Source organism: Physella acuta, unplaced genomic scaffold (genome assembly GCF_028476545.2).
Source record: "Physella acuta isolate Inbredline_101_S28 unplaced genomic scaffold, ASM2847654v3 ptg000308l, whole genome shotgun sequence".
NCBI lineage: Eukaryota > Metazoa > Mollusca > Gastropoda > Physidae > Physella > Physella acuta.
In genome coordinates, this window is record NW_026731827.1 from 525,845 (window position 1) to 543,799 (window position 17,955).

Below are 17,955 nucleotides of genomic sequence, written 5' to 3' on the forward strand. Positions count from 1 at the left end.
GCGCACCAAACGAGCATAGCAATATTTGTGTAAGAAAGCGGAAAATTAATGCTTTATAAAGAAAACTGATTAACCTTTTTAAAGAAAGTAAATTAAATATCGAATTCAGCCAATGTTATGTCACAGTGTAAAGTTTTGAAGTCAGGTAGAAGTGACATTTTTTTTTCAGAAAAAAATACCATAGTAATACTTTCGTTCACTTGAAATCTCACTCATACTTATAGGAATTAAGAGAATAAAATCTTACATCTATGTGTACATTTTCGTCTGCTAAACTGAAACGTTACTTAAGTTATTGGTGTTTTGGAAACCAGAAATAGAGTAAAGTACCACTTATGGTTAATAAAACTCTCTCAAAAATTGAAAGTAATTTAGTTATAAGATCGTATACTACTATATGAATGTTCTTCTTCCTAACCGAAGCAATACTCAAGTTAAAGTGTTCACACAGAAAAGAGTAACGTGTCACTTCTGGTTTCAAGAAATAGTTAAAAATTTGAGAAGAACATGCGCATGCAATGTAATACTTATACGTGAAATTTTGTTCACTTAACTTAAATGGTATTCAAGTTATTGAAGTTTGCGAAAACGGAAGTAGAGTACGTACTAATTCCGGTTACAGAAAGTCGCTCAAAAAGTGAGACAGAGCTGAAAATTTAATACTTATGAAATTTTGTCAGCATAACTTAAACGGTAATCATTTTATCGTGTTCACAGACATACTCACACACAGATAGACTCACAGAATTACAGACAAAAACACAACAAGGTTTTCCGACTCAAGGAGGTGTAAAACGTCGAGATTTGTCGTATACGAGAAAGTAAAAAAGAATATTTCAAATGATAACAAATGAGCACATTTTAGAAACCGGAAAATTTGGGACATTTTTACCATCACTTTATTTGTCCAGTAATTACAGTAACCAACACACTTACACAAACACTCTTAATCCACATTAGAGTTTAGTATTTCAACAACTTAGCACATCTTAAAAGTAGTACACATCACTTAGCCCTTTGAACTTAATTTTACTTAATCATTAACCACCCTACCCATTTTGTGGTGTATATTATTTGCACAATCACTAATAAGTAACGTATTTTTATCAAGTTGTCAGATATGCCCTTATGATCGTATAGAAATTATCAGCTTAGTGAACAAAAAGCGGGAAAATCAACGTGTTTATTAAAATCACATGTTACAGAACATTACTAATATCAATTTATATGTCCATTAGATTTTGAATTACATTTCTAAACTTTCGATTTAAAAATGTTATATCTCACACGCAAAAACGCAAACAAGCAAAAAAATTATTGAACTTATATTACACGTTATGTGTAAACGAGAAAATGTTAGTTCACTTGAAATATTTTGTGTGTGCAACCAAACACAATGACATTCCACTTATATTACATTTGTGTGTGTTCACGACCAGATTGGTGTTTCACTTTAATTTTTTTTTTTATTCGTGTAAACAAGAAAAATAAAAATCTGTTACTAAGATATTTTGGTAAACAATCAACTTTTTATGTAACATATTACTTTTTGTGCACAGAAGTAATATGTTTAATTAATATTACCCTTTTTGTGTAAACAAAATGTTATTAACTTGTGATTTTCGTTTTAGTGTTGTAATTTACAGAGAGTCGTAAAAAAAGATGATGACAAGTTTTATTAAGAGAATCCGAAGAATGACTTGAATCCATTCCAGACGGTTTTAGCGACTGTCTTCACTCCGTTCCACGCTGTTCTAGCCACTGACACGACCCTATCCTTGATGCTTTGTGCGATGGAACGAATTCTTCCTAATACGTAGTCTAAAATTCCAACATTCTGTAGAAAAAAACGTTTAACATAGAAAAAGAGCGATTTTATTTTGGTATTGTCTCCTTTTGGGAGATTAACTTTTTAGCTCAATTACTGTTTCTAATTTTAGAATCGAATTTATTTTTGTCTTTGAATTAATTAAAAAGGTATAAACATAATTACTACTAAAAGAACTAAGATATGGAAAAACGTAATTGAGCTATTAGTTTGGAAATTCCACGTTTTTTTTAAACATATTTTATTACATTATGTGTTTCTGTCGCATGGAAACAATAATAAGTAATTAACTTTTTAAAAAAATGTTAATACAGCATAAACTAATAAGTCAAATATTTTTAAACATTAAACATTTTCTCATGCTCCTATTATCACTATTATTAATAACGCATAATTCCTTTAATTATTAAACTATTACGTATCTTTATTCGTCACCTTAAATTATGTAATAATCTAGAGTTTTAATACGTCGAGCTAAAGTAATAAATCAGTTACCTGACGTGCATAGGCATGTATTATATTGTTCAGATTATTGACTATCCTAGCTTTATCTACTTGACTGTTAGTGCTGTTGAATTAGAATTTTATAAATGTAGGCATGTAAAAACTGATTGTATTAGATTATACATGGAAAACATCAATTCCAGTCTCATACCCTACAAACAACAGAGTAATTATTACTAATAACAATTGTTAAATCTAATTTGATAAATAAAATATTCTACGTATAAATCCGTTTATACAATAATTTAAAAAATTAACTAGGTTTTTCTACACAAACATTCAACTCCAACCAAAAAATATAATTTACGTTAAACCCTCTTCAATCTGGTCATCAATGCAGGAAAGGGGGGCTACTTGGTTTGAACTGTAGTATCTTTGCGTCATTGTCTAAATAGTGACATTAAAGTTGTAATTTATATAGGCATGATATTCATAATTCAGATATGGTTATTCAAACATACAATTACCAATTTATTTTAAAATTTATTATAAAATCAATATAATCTTAAATTTATTAAGTTTGGATTGAAAAGCAAAGTAACTTACGAAATGGTTTTATTTTAGATATAGGGTAACATAAGCAGAAAAAATCTTTCTACCAATTGTTAAAATGTGACGTTCATTTTTACAGTAAATTTAAAAAAAATGCTACGTAGCATTAAGTGGAGAAGAAATATTTAAATACGGTACAGTCTGCATTGAATGACTGGTAATAGATTATAACTTTCTAGTACAAGACGCGAACTTACAATGTCTCAGGAAAAATAAATCACAGCACAATTGCCAGAAATCCGGTTTGCCTTCTGGTAAAAAATTATAAAGGGGAAGCCACTCAGTAAAACACTACCTACAAACTTAATTAGAAGCACTTTACTATCAGAACCAATTTAATCACAAATCACATATTTGTTTTTCATGAATTTACGTTTGTAAAGCCATAATTAGCAATTACCTCAATTGTATATTTTATCATAAAATTGTATATTTTATATATATATATATATATATATATATATATATATATATATATATATATATATATATATATATATATATATATCCATACGTATAAAATGATATAAACATTATATATTATATATTACTCAATTAATCGAGCTCTTTCATGTAAATTATAAAAAGACTTATAAACACTTATAAGGACTTTAAAAATTAAGTTTTAAAATTTAAATAATGCATTACAATAAATGTAATTGACGGCTGTATTTATTGAACAAAAAGATGAATCAACTATATATGTTTTATAATAACATATTTATACGATTACATTTATTTCTAAGTAATCTTAAAATAATTTCCTATAACTCTTTTCATTTGTTGCTGTTTTAATATCACTATTGATTATTTTTGTATCACTACCCTAAACTGAAGTCTCCTCTATAGAAGTTTAATCATTGCCAAGTTTTAACGTCGTGCGGTGTGCGTGGTTGTTGGATCCGGTTCCTTGTTTAGCTTACATTACAGCAGGAACTATAGTCCGCATTTCTAAGCGTTGGTTCATTCTTGACGACCCAAATGCTTTAGATATACATCTACTATCGAGTTGGTTATCAGAAAACTTAAACAAGTGAGTTCATCAATGGCTAATGTTCCACTAGCAACTGAAGCTTGGCCGGAGGAAAATGTAGCTACTAAGGCATGTAACGGTGGTCAAGTGTTTCTGTTATTTGTCAAACAAAGATTGAAAGACGACAACCCGGAGTTAATCAGTCAACTGTCCTTCTTAAGGTAACAATTTTTATTTTTTAAATTTGTAAATTAACACATTGATTGAGACGCGTAAAAAAAAAGTTCAAAAACATACTCTTTAGTTTGTAGGTTCGTTAAAAAGGCAAAGTAATTGTGTCTAAATTTCTAAATAGTACTGCACAAGCTAAGGAAAATGTGGAGTTGAAGCATGTGTGTGCAGGTCTCGAAGATGTAGCCCGACACTTTTTGAATTCTAAACACAGAAAACTGACAAGAGACGAGGCTATGGCGGTATGTCTTTAATGTTTAGAATAGTAGCAACATGAATATAAGAGTGATCATTATAATTGTATATTGACGTTTATTACAAACACTGATATACTTATTATATACAAACACACACGCATATATATATATATATATATATATATATATATATATATATATATATAATATATACTATATATATACTATATATATATATATATAATATATATATATACACATTATATATATATGTGTGTGTGTGTAAATGATATATATATATATATATATATATATATATATATATATATATATATATATATATATATATATATATATATATATATATATATATATATATATATATATATATATATATATATTATATATACATCAGTGTATGTGTATTCTAGCACAGCCTTGATGTGAAAGAGCAAGACTTTAAATCTATCGTCCAAGAAGTTTTAGCCGCAGCAACACAAAACGTATCAGAACACATCATCGTAGTTTTCTTCTTCTTGTACGACTACGTGATGAGAATGTACTCCAAAGGTATCGCTAAGATGGATCAGGTGCTAGGCTGGTGCCAGACGGCAGTTGTGGAGGGGATTGACCCTAAGGTCACCCAAGTGGGGGGATGGGTGAGCTATAGCAGTGATAAGAATAATTTGTGTTTCTTATTCGTTAAGAAATATGTTGATGAATTGATTTTTTTAAAATTCTGTGGTAAAGTATGCTGAAATAATTTTAGACGTTCACATAAGACCTTAAAACATTTTTTTACATATATCATTTATATTTTATAAACTAATTTTATAAATTAATGTTTTTTCCAATTAACAGGCACACGTTTTTTCAAAGAAAAAACCAAAACAAAGGCCACAGTCGTCAAGTAGTCTGTTCTCTAGACTGTTGTTTTGGAGGAAATAATCAATCAAATAAAATATTTTTTCACGCAAACATATCTCAATGCGCATATACAAATATTTTGAGTATTGTGTAATTTACACATTATTTAATTGGTTTTAAACTTAAACAATTAAGAGTTTTAAGACAGAAAAAAAAAACAGAAAATTTTAACGTTTAAAATTTTTGTGATGGAAATTATGAACTCTCTAAATAAATGAGCCTATTTTAGGATTGTATAAATATAATCTAAATATAAAGGTTTAGAGTCGTTAGAAATATGTAACTATTAAAATAAATCTTTATCGGATCCTAGTTAATTTTTTAATTATTTGTTTCTTTTTTAATTATTTATATGTTTTGTGACTAAAAAAATAACTTACAGTATAACATTGTAATTTGTTCGTCCTATATTGGTTTCCAATACACTTAACACAAAATTATTCATGTTTTACATCAATGGCAGTTTCACAGCCGATTTCTTCAGTGACTGTGTATAACCAATCTACTAATCATTAAAAAAAACCTTTTGTTTTTTAAAGGCAATGTGTGACAGACGTTATATTTCTACTCACTGAGTGTAGTATACTACATAAATTTATTTTAAATTTCCTGAAATATTTTCTCGATTATCCCCCTTACAATTTCCTCTCCCGGTCGCGTATAATATCCAAATTTTGACAATATAGCCTACAATCAAGTTGGAGAAAATAAATCGGCGAAAACTATCACGATTTTATTTGATTTTGTAGCACGATTATAATACTTCATCTATACTCTGTATGTGAAAAAGTAACAAAATGAACAGTTTCAAAAATTACTTTGTATTTGATATTGTATAAATAAACTTCTGTATCTGTAGATCTATGTTTGGTTTGATTTGTTCGATCATAAATAATAATTTAAAGACGCAAACCCATCCACCCCGAATGATTGTTGTTTAATGATTTAATTTAAAAAAAAAACGTTTGCAATAAAAATTGTTTACATGGAACTTGAATAACAAAAAGCACAGTCGTCCAAATCAATAAGGAGTCTATATTCATTTTAAAAAGCACCCTACACGTGTGAAATGGTGGGCCACTACTCCCGATGATGAAACCGAACCAGGGGTTCTAAGACATCAATCCGTTAAATCATTTCCAAATCCAATAATCTCTAGAATCCATCCTCAAACCTCTCCAATCATCTTAGGTTTCAATACACCAAACTCAAATCCTCTTAGTTTTCAATATACCAAACCTCTAAAATCATCTTAGGTTTCACTACACCAAACCTCTCAAATCATCTTACGTTTCAATACACCAAACTCAAATCATCTTAGGTTTCAATACACCAAACTAAAATCATCACTAAATAAGCCTCAAACATCTCCAATCATCTCCTTGAAAAATTCCCTTAAACTTTACATATGTAGTGTTCCAAATGATGAAAGTCTGTCCGCAGAAAATCACACATACAAATACTTTAGTGACCATATTATACCCATATTCGACGGGGCTCAACTAACACAGAAACCCCATCTCAGGAGTTCTAAACCCTCAATTTATTTCGCAACCCTACTCATATCAAACAACAATCTTCAATGGTATCTAGTTGCCGCCGCTATCATCAATCTCTTGTAAAAAAAAATCATTGTTGTTTATACTAATTAGACATTATTTACTACAATCTGCGTTGGTGTAGTTTAGTAACGAACGGGAATTAAAAACTGACAACATTGGAAAGTTAATGTTTCTGACAGTAAGCTTGTCGTCCATCAGCTTGTTGATAGCCACAAGACGTTTAAGCGTTTAAGTTAATTGTTATTAGTAAAACAATTAGCTTCTGATTTCCCACCAATACGGACACAAATCTTGTCATAAGCCTGTATTTCATGCATCATGATGTCAATGTTAAAGTAGTTCCACTAAAACCATCCAACTAAGTCACCTCGTATATTCTTTCATTTAGTTGCATCAATATTTAACACCGTTCTGCCTGTTGTATGCTGCCATAAGAGAACACAAACAGAACGGGCTTACACCTCAGTTGTAGCCATCAAAGGTCGATAGATAATGGATCTATAGATTTTAACTAGCGGTAGAGAGCTAGACTGCTAACCCGAAAGTCTCGAGTTCGAATCCGGGTTCAAGTCAACGGAATGGCCACCCAGCTCTGACTGGTACCTAACTCACGTTAGGGAAAACAAAGAAGGCTGGGTATAGTGCTGACCACACTATCCCCCTGTATGCCGAGGTCTCTGAGACAGATGAACTCTACTAGTCGTTCTGAGCCATGTCACTTGGGCACGAACAGACAAAGATGATATTTCAACTAATTTACATAATATATTAACATTTGTATTGCTTTAAAATCTTCTCGTAGTCTGCAATGACTTAGAAATAGATAATTTTAAAATATTTCGTCTTGTAATTTAAAATATATAAATATCCAAGAAATATATGCAATACAACCTACATAATAACAAATAAAAACAATAATACAGATAAAAAAAAAACAAGTACAAATCTGAAAAAAGTATCCAACATCCTGTATTTAATAAGCTAGTTATGGAATTTTTTTAGATACATTAAAAAATGTTTTTAAAATTAAAAGACTAGTGTTGAATAACCCCATACAACTTTAATACTAATTCATTTATTTCCCCCCGTACTAAACGTGAATATAGAATTTATTAACGTGCCAATAGATAAAGCCTTAGACAGAGCGCGAACCTGTGAGAAGAGAATTATATTAATTGTATTTTTTATTGACGAATCGAGAAGATACTTATAAAATAATTTGACAATACATTTGTATAATAAAATAGTAATATTTTAAAATATATTCTTATTGATTTGCTAACAATAACGACGTTCAAAGCAGAGGCGTAGCAAGGGGGGGGGGGACATATGTCCCCGGTCGCCGACCTTAGGGGGAGCGCCAAATTGAAAGTTTTAGAGGGGGGGGGGTGCAAATGAAAAGTTCGAGGGGGTTCGAAACGAAAGTTTGTCCCCGGGCGCCTGGAAGGGTCGCTACGCCTCTAGTTCAAAGTAATGTTTATTAGAACATTGTTTAATTCCATGCCAGTAATTAACCTCTTTAAAAATGTATTCAATTAAAAAAAATTTAGCCACTCACCCATCCGCCCACGCAGGTTACAACCCTACCGATGACGTAAGAGACAGCGTTCTTACAGGCTATGAAACAATCCTTTATCTGTCCAGCGATTCGCCTGGCTAACAGCTTCAGTAGGTCCCAACAGAAGTGGAACACCACACAAATCGCCTCCCACACATACTGTGAGCCCCTCACCACCTCTGTTATGATGTTGGTGAAATCAGAGAAGGAATACGACTTGTGAGATTCCTGTTACAAAAATGTATTTTAAGAATGTGAGGTTAAAGACAGCTCATACATAAATCGTTCAAATGTATTATGTTGAATGCACGGGAAAAGAAAACATAACTCAGCGTAGTTTTACACGCTATGTTTCAATAGCAACCGAAGAAATGAAACTGATCTAACAACTAGTAATTGACCATGCTGGCAATTATAAATAATATGTAGCGCGCATGCAAATAAACCTTGAGAAGTTTTTTTTTAAAATTATTTTATCGTTTCGAGACTGGTTTACTTTTACGTATTTTTTCATCACGTCATTGTGTGTGTGGAGGGGGGAGGGGGTAGATGCATGTTTGGAAAATGGTTTAAGTATATATTTTCTACATACATTACACATGTTTTCATCACTTGGGAAGGGGGGAGGGGGGGTGGACCTGCTCCGCTGAGGGGAGCAAAGAGATGCTTTAAATAAACTGCATTGTGCGAAATAAATTGTACGCTTAATTATCAACTTTAAATTGCATAATTAAGTTACTATTGTTATAATTCAGTTGGAATTTAGACTTAGGTAATCTGTGTTAGCTAACATCATAATAAATACATGTTTATAGTTTCGTTTATTGGAGTTTGTAAACCAAAATCTGACCTGTTCTGCTAGTTGCCTTGTTTTTTCTCTTAGTCGTGTTTGAGCAAATTCATCAGTAATGTCCTTTAGAGTCGTGACCACATGCTCGTTATTGCTTGAAACAGTAGCTCTTTAACAAAACAATATATTAGAATATATATATATATATATTGGCAATATATGGGAAACTTAAAGATACGGACTTCTATTGAAAATAATATGTTGGATGTACTAAATGTATAAACTAAATTGTATTTAAAGACGGAAAAAAAGATAAAATCATTCAAATTTAGAAAAACGTCTTTAAATATGCATATGTTAATTATACTAAATATAATTATACTAAATGTAATATATATATATATATATATATATATATATATATATATATATATATATATATATATATATATATATATATATATATATACTAAATATAATTATATATATATATATATATATATATATATATATATATATATATATATATATATATATATATATATATATATATATATATATATACATTTGCATACGAATTTTAATAAAAAATCTAGATAAGAGTAAGAAACTAACAGCACACCGTAGCCTTGTATGTGATATGATTGTTTAAATATAAAGCGAATTATTTACCTACTCCCTGTTAGCTCTTCAATTATCCCCGGATCATTGAACTCCAGAAAGCTTTGAAACACATCTCCGGTTAACTGGGCCATCTGTTAAAAAAACTGTCAACAAATGAGGGAAAATTTTCAATCTTTCCTACCGTTAACATGAACTGAACTCTCAACAAATGTGGGAAAATTTTCAATCGTTCCTACCGTTAACATGAACTGAACTGTCAGCAAATGTGGGGAAATTTTCAATCGTTCCTACCGTTAACATGAACTGAACTGTCAACAAATGTGGGGAAAATTTTTAATCGTTCCTACCGTTAACATGAACTGAACTGTGGACAAATGTGGGAAAATTTTCAATCGTTCCTACCGTTAACATGAACTGAACTGACAACAAATGTGGGAAAATTTTCAATCGTTCCTACCGTTAACATGAACTGAACTCTCAACAAATGAGGGAAAATTTTCAATCATTCCTACCGTTAACATGAACTGAACTCTCAACAAATGAGGGAAAATTTTCAATCGTTCCTACCGTTAACATGAACTGAACTCTCAACAAATGTGGGAAAATTTTCAATCAATCCTACCGTTAACATGAACTGAACTCTCAACAAATGAGGGAAAATTTTCAATCATTCCTACCGTTAACATGAACTGAACTCTCAACAAATGAGGGAAAATTTTCAATCATTCCTACCGTTAACATGAACTGAACTCTCAACAAATGTGGGAAAATTTTCAATCATTCCTACCGTTAACATGAACTGAACTGTCAACAAATGTGGGAAAATTTTCTATCGTTCCTACCGTTAACATGAACTGAACTCTCAACAAATGAGGGAAAATTTTCAATCATTCCTACCGTTAACATGAACTGAACAGTCAACAAATGTGGGAAAATTTTCAATCGTTCCTACCGTTAACATGAACTGAACTGTCAACAAATGTGGGAAAATTTTCAATCGTTCCTACCGTTAACATGAACTGAACTGTCAACAAATGTGGGGAAATTTTCAATCGTTCCTACCGTTAACATGAACTGAACTGTTAACAAATGTGGGAAAATTTTCAATCGTTCCTACCGTTAACATGAACTGAACTGTCAACAAATGTGGGAAAATTTTCAATCGTTCCTACCGTTAACATGAACTGAACTGTCAACAAATGTGGGAAAATTTTCAATCGTTCCTACCGTTAACATGAACTGAACTGTCAACAAATGTGGGAAAATTTTCAATCGTTCCTACCGTTAACATGAACTGAACTGTCAACAAATGTGGGGAAATTTTCAATCGTTCCTACCGTTAACATGAACTGAACTGTTAACAAATGTGGGAAAATTTTCAATCGTTCCTACCGTTAACATGAACTGAACTGTCAACAAATGTGGGAAAATTTTCAATCGTTCCTACCGTTAACATGAACTGAACTGTCAACAAATGTGGGAAAATTTTCAATCGTTCCTACCGTTAACATGAACTGAACTGTCAACAAATGTGGGGAAATTTTCAATCGTTCCTACCGTTAACATGAACTGAACTGTTAACAAATGTGGGAAAATTTTCAATCGTTCCTACCGTTAACATGAACTGAACTGCAAACAAATAGGTGAATTGTTATCGTATCTATAGTCGACACGAAATGAACTTTTAATTAATATAGAATACATCCGCAGGTCACATTAATCCAGCCATTTGATTTCACAGTTGTGACACCGTTTTACAACTTTAGATTCATCTTTCTTTATAACAATTTTATTAAGACAAATTTAATATGTAATTGAATATTACACCGACACAGCAATATATAAATACATAGATCAACCTACAATTCTTGAGTAGTGTACACATACCTCTGTGATACCTACCTTTATCTGGACGTAGAATGATCTACTCCAACATCTACTGCTGTGTTTGTTTATCTGTTTTTTGTGACCTGCTATCTAATAAGACCACAATATATAGTGTGCTAAGCACTTCGCAATGTGTGTTTTACTTATAGGAAAAGATAACGGATTATGCAACACAATGTTTGGTTTCAATTAAGATAGATAACAAGAAATTCCACAAAGTGTATGTGTGGCTAAATCTTGCTGTTTTATAAAGGTAAAGACACCGCGTCGATAACATGTCATGTACTGGAAGGGATCTGTTCCTGCTATTTGTGAAACAAAGGCTTCTGGAAGACAACCCAGAGTTGATCCAAAATCTCACTGTATTAAGGTAAACAACATAATGTTTTGCGATGTCAGATAATTTTTCTCATTGGAGTTTAGCTTAAGCTAACACATCACACTTTATTAATGGCAAAACAGTGATCTGCGAGTCGAGGGGGGAAATGCGGAATTAGATCCTGTGTTTAAAGGTATTGAAGGCATCTCATCCGAGTTTATGCACTCTAGGCAGAGACAACTAACGAAAGATACAGCCATGAATGTAAGTTATCATCGACATTTTATTCTTTATATCAGAATTGGAATATTAGATAGCGTTTTAAAAAAAATCACTCTTTAATATATAAACACGCTCATACATACACACTCACTCACACACACACATATATATATATACATATATATATATATATATATATATATATATATATATATATATATATATATATATACATATATATATATATATATATATATATATATATATATATATATATATATATATATATATATATCAGCACAGCCTTGATGTGAGAGAGGAGGAATTTCAATCTATCGTGAAACAAGTAGTGGGTGCCTCAACACAAAATCTGGCAGAACACATCATCGTAGTTTTCTTCTTCTTGTACGACTACGTGATGAGAATGTACTCCAAAGGTATCGCTAAGATGGACCAGGTGCTAGGCTGGTGCCAGACGGCAGTTGTGGAGGGGATTGACCCTAAGGTCACCGAAAATGGTGGATGGGTGAGTTCTGCCTGTGATGATAAATAACCAGTAAACATATTGCAGAATCAACCAGCGTGTAATTAATTTTTAATGGTTAATTTTTTTTTATTATGATTATTTTTTTCAATTCTTGATAACCATTTTCAGGCACCACTTTTTTGCAATGAAAACGAAAAGCAAAACTCACAGTCTTCAAAAAATATCTTCACCAAAGTATTTTCTTTTTTTAGAGGGAAAAATAAAAAAGTCGTTGTTGAGTCGACTATTTACGTTGAACATTGAACGAAAGTGTAATCATGTATGTTGCAGCCGACGAATATAATAATGTATGTTGCTACCCATGAATGTAATCACGTATGTAGCTACCCACGAATGTAATCATGTATGTAGCTACCCATGAATGTAATCATGTATGGTGCTACCCACGAATGTATTCATGTATGTTGCTACCCATGAATGTAATCATGTATGTTGCTACCCTCGAATATCATCATGTATGTTGCTACCCACGAATGTAATCATGTATGTAGCTACCCACGAATGTAATCATGTATGCTGCTACCAGCTAATATAGTGAGGGAAGGGGGCGTAAATTTGATAGTTCGCCCCGGTAAATTTGATAGTTCTGTATGTAGATATGCTGATTCTGGTTTAATAAAGGTTTTGTGAGATCTTCTTAATCGATGTTTTAATTGTTTTAATTGCAAAAAAAAAAAAATAAATACCACAAATATTTATTCAAAACACCTTGAAATTATTCATTGAAAGGAAAATGGAGATCAGTCAAAAATAACATTATAAAATTTACGTCTTTATATTAATTTTAAAATTTAGAATACATTTGGAAACTGATGGAATTCACTTCACAAATGTTATTTCTGTCTCAGTTTAGCACAAACATAAAAGATTTTGTTTTGATAGTTGTATATTTTTAATAGCTTTTATTTAACTCCTATGTCTGTATGGGTCAAAACAGGCGAGCCCCTGACGCCGGTTATTCGCTAAGCCACCCACTTACTTATCATTTGGATCCGCCTATGTATGCTAAGCTTACATTAAAAAGACATCAATGGTAGTACGACACGTATCATTTATCGACCGGCTAGACCTTTTAAATTAATACTTGCTCTATTTTCTCGCTGTGGAATTTTAATTAATTATTCAGAAGTTTAATTAAGTGTTTGGATTAATTGTAAAATGTTCTATTCAATGTTATATCTCATTTTAATTGTTACACAGAAGATTTATTAATTGTAATTTACAAAAAACGAAGTGGACGGCCGTTATAGCTAGTATTAACAATGACGTAGTAGACGGTGGTAATAATAAACTTATAATAAACTGATTTATGAGTTTTGTAAAAATTAGTGTTGCTTGTAAATCTTTAAAAATAATATTTGTTTTGTCAGATGAGCAACAACAGTAAAACGTCAATTTGTTCTAATAAAACATTGTTTAATAAATTCCAGTACAGTTTTTTTATTAAATTTTTAATATTTTTCATAACTTAACTCTGGTTGGCTTATAGCTACACTGCTAATGAGCAAGCGATCATTAAATATAAATCAGTTTATTATTAGAAAGAATGTTATGTTATTCCCTTTGAATCCAGTTCGTGATATAAATGAAATAACCTGCATACATGTGTAATTAAAGCAAAAGAATTAATAGAGCTTTCTGTCAAATCCCTGTTTGATTAAATACAGACGCAAACATTTTTATGGCTGATTTACGAACAAATACAAACACAACACACACACACACACAAACACACATCGCAATCTTGCACCTACGCACTCAGACACACTTGCAATCAAACACAAATACAAATGAACACACATACTAAGCCAGTGTGGGATTCAAGGGGGGGGGGGAGGGGGGGGTAATAAAGCAGTTGTTTGAAGGCCCCAATTAGTTTTGGGCACCACAATTTATTTTACAGATTATAATAAATTAAATATATATATAATGTATTCTGTTTATACCAGTTAAATAGTCATGGAAAAGTAAAAGCAATTTTTTTAAAAAATTAACAAACAAAAATCACCTAAAAAATCACAGAACATGTAAAAACAAACAAGATTTAATTAGTTTCTGCTTGTACGTGGTTTACTTAAAGCCTATATGCCTAAAATAATATATTTTAATTCTAATATAGTAAGCTAACTAATTATAATTAATCTAGCTGTAACAGCCCCACTAATTAATTTAGCTGTAAAGGCCTCACTAATAAACAGAGTTTCTTCCAGGCATCTCTTCTACCGCCCCTCCGAACGAAATGAAATTTATATAATGTATATAGAAAATATATACTTTTAACAGTGTCCGCCCCCCCCGCCCCCCCCCCCTGAAGAAAGTCTACCGCCCTCCTCCTCCCCCCCCCCGAAAATTTCAAGTGTCCCCCCCCCCGGAGAAAAAAGTCTGGAAGAAACACTGCTAATTAATCTAGCGCTAACGGCCGTCCATTTCTTCACATTTAGCTATAGATCCGAGTTTTTTTTACAATGCATTTGAATTCCACATTGGCTTAAAATGTTAAAACGCGTTTTGTTGCTGCTGATTCTAATCAGAACGTTATGGGCGGTGCAATTATCATTAAACATCCGGTTTTCTTCAACAATTTCAATTTTTTTCTGCATATTTTGTTGTTGACTATGTTCGAGAAGGCAGCGCAGATCTGCGAAATCCAAGACTTCGAGCTAGCTGTTGTGTCCGTTAGATTTCAGTTAGTTTTCTCTAGTTTGTTTCGTTATAATATCCACCAGTCAACGAAACACCCATGTTGTATTCCAGTTGGTATAATAAAGTTTTTTGATAATTTGCTATTTCAATATCACTTGTAATACCTTATTCTAAGAAACGTATAATCCAACTATGTATCATATCGTAAAAGAGACTGTTCCAACGATAAATGTGACTCTAGTTTTAGAACTGGGATAAATGTGACTCTAGTTTTAGTACTGGGATAAATGTGACTCTAGTTTTAGTAGTGGGATAAATGTGACTATAGTTTTAGTACTGGGATAAAAGTGACTCTAGTTTTAGTACTGGGATAAATGTGACTCTAGTTGTAGTACTGGGATAAATGTGACTAGTTGTTGTACTGGGATAAATGTGACTCTAGTTGTAGTACTGGGATAAATGTGACTCTAGTTTTAGTACTGGGATAAATGTGACTCTAGTTGTAGTACTGGGATAAATGTGACTCTAGTTGTAGTACTGGGATAAATGTGACTCTAGTTGTAGTACTGGGATAAATGTGACTCTAGTTGTAGTACTGGGATAAATGTGACTCTAGTTTTAGTATTGGGATAAATGTGACACTAGTTTTAGTACTGGGATAAATGTGACTCTAGTTGTAGTACTGGGATAAATGTGACTCTAGTTTTAGCACATTTTTACGTTTAACCTCCAATAGTGGAGCTGCTAGCTACAACTGTTAACAACAAGGCTAGCCGTTGTTGTCAATGTCAAACACTTCATAAACCTGAACAACAAATCATAGGTAACATAATGTAGCACATATCTGTGATTAAGTGCAAGTTACATTTAGTTACATAGTGTATACTATCATATATATGTGGAAAAACTCTGATTCGTCTAAGAGATGTTCTGCTAATAGTGCCGATTATTCCTTGAGCACAAATCGAAATAACTTGTTGATTTTTATGAATCATCAAACATTGCACATGGTAAAATCATTTACCTGCCTAGCAAATTGAAAGCACAATATTAATATTTGAATAGGACGTATAGACTGTAATATGAATGGAAAAAGACTTCGTAGTAATTTAAACGAGTACGGTATGTGTATTAAAACTGCAAAACCTAACAGTGGTTATACATAATATTACATATATATGCTGAGTAACCACAAGTAACACACAACATCTCAAATTTGTGTCTAATTAGCTCTGCTTGGAATACTAATTAATTATAATTATTATTCGAAACACATAAATAATAACATTTGTTCGGATATTGAAGTAGATTACATTTGTTCGGATATTGAAGTAGATTACATTTGTTGGGATATTGATGTAGATTACATTTGTTCGGATATTGAAGTAGATTACATTTGTTGGGATATTGATGTAGATTACATTTATTCGGATATTGAAGTAGATTACATTTGTTGGGATATTGATGTAGATTACATTTGTTCGGATATTGAAGTAGATTACATTTGTTCGGATATTGATGTAGATTACATTTGTTAGGATATTGATGTAGAGTGTTATATTAACGTTGGTCTGACCTGCTTCCTCCAAGCTAAAATCCATTGTAATCCTGACTTTGAGAAACCAAGCTGTCTTGGGACCTTGTTCAGAGAGATGAAATGAAACAAATAACAAAGTATGTAATGTTCCTTTCATTGTCGTTCACGTCGACTATATGGTTTTGCGATGACTGAAACCAAATGTTTAATATTATGTAATACACAGTTGTCTTGTTTTAGTATTTTAATATTTTTTAATTTTACTATTTTAATGAAATGTTTACTTGATTAAAATATTTCCAGTCATTTTGTCTTTAACTTTTATTTTAGTGAAACGTTTCCTCGTTTCCACACAGTCTGAATGCTTGTCTACAACTTCCCACACGCTATACTCAACATCAAAGACATGTATAGCTGTCTAAAACTTACCACACGCTATACTCAACATCAAAGAAATGTATAGCTGTATAGCTGTCTACAACTTCCAACACGCTATACTCAACATCAAAGCAATGTATAGCTGTCTAGAACTTCCCACACGCTATACTCAACATCAAAGCCATATATAGCTGTATAGCTGTCTACACCTTCCCACACCCTATACTCAACATCAAAGCAATGTATAGCTGTCTACAAGTTCCAACACGCTATACTCAACATCAAAGCAATGTATACTAACACTAGCAGAACAGCGGCCAATTAATAAAGTACATATTTATTTATATTTCTTTCAACAGACCAAACGAGAAACACCGTTTTGTGGCTGCGAAACATGTTAAATTCAAAGGCACTCCCGCCAAATTTTAGGTCGATCAAGGTAATAACCGATATAGGAACACGAGTTATAGAGTTGTATTTATTGGCAGAGCACAATCAGAAGAGATTGTTGGTCCTAAAAATGGACCTCGTTAAAAAAAACTTGTAGCCGTATTGTCGCCTTCATTATATAAAACCGATTTATGTACATGAATCTGTTTGACAGCTTTTAAAGTTGCTTATTGGTTTGTTGTCATGTTCATCGTAAATCAGCGTGAGTGATACTTTTGAATGGCGA

The 17,955-nt window shown here is 31.8% G+C and overlaps 3 protein-coding genes across 3 annotated transcripts; 2 read left to right on the top strand and 1 right to left on the bottom strand.

Annotated features, from left to right (window-relative positions):
- The first annotated feature begins 3,842 nt into the window (after positions 1–3,842).
- Positions 3,843–5,280, top strand: LOC131940006 (uncharacterized). The gene is made up of 4 exons (XM_059298541.1): positions 3,843–4,078; positions 4,213–4,330; positions 4,717–4,944; positions 5,147–5,280. Exons 1-4 carry the CDS (start codon positions 3,930–3,932, stop codon positions 5,231–5,233), a joined length of 582 nt encoding a protein of 193 aa, XP_059154524.1. The 5' UTR covers positions 3,843–3,929; the 3' UTR covers positions 5,234–5,280.
- Positions 5,281–7,729: 2,449 nt separating this feature from the next.
- LOC131940070 (uncharacterized) lies at positions 7,730–11,696 on the bottom strand. Its single transcript, XM_059298633.1, has 5 exons — positions 11,634–11,696; positions 9,795–9,877; positions 9,183–9,291; positions 8,333–8,560; positions 7,730–7,926 (listed from the first exon to the last, which is right to left on the bottom strand). Exons 2-5 carry the CDS (start codon positions 9,875–9,877, stop codon positions 7,846–7,848), a joined length of 501 nt encoding a protein of 166 aa, XP_059154616.1. The 5' UTR covers positions 11,634–11,696; the 3' UTR covers positions 7,730–7,845.
- Positions 11,697–11,838: 142 nt separating this feature from the next.
- On the top strand, positions 11,839–13,230 carry LOC131940010 (uncharacterized). The gene is made up of 4 exons (XM_059298545.1): positions 11,839–12,003; positions 12,096–12,216; positions 12,473–12,700; positions 12,830–13,230. Exons 1-4 carry the CDS (start codon positions 11,909–11,911, stop codon positions 12,962–12,964), a joined length of 579 nt encoding a protein of 192 aa, XP_059154528.1. The 5' UTR covers positions 11,839–11,908; the 3' UTR covers positions 12,965–13,230.
- The last annotated feature ends 4,725 nt before the right edge of the window (positions 13,231–17,955 follow it).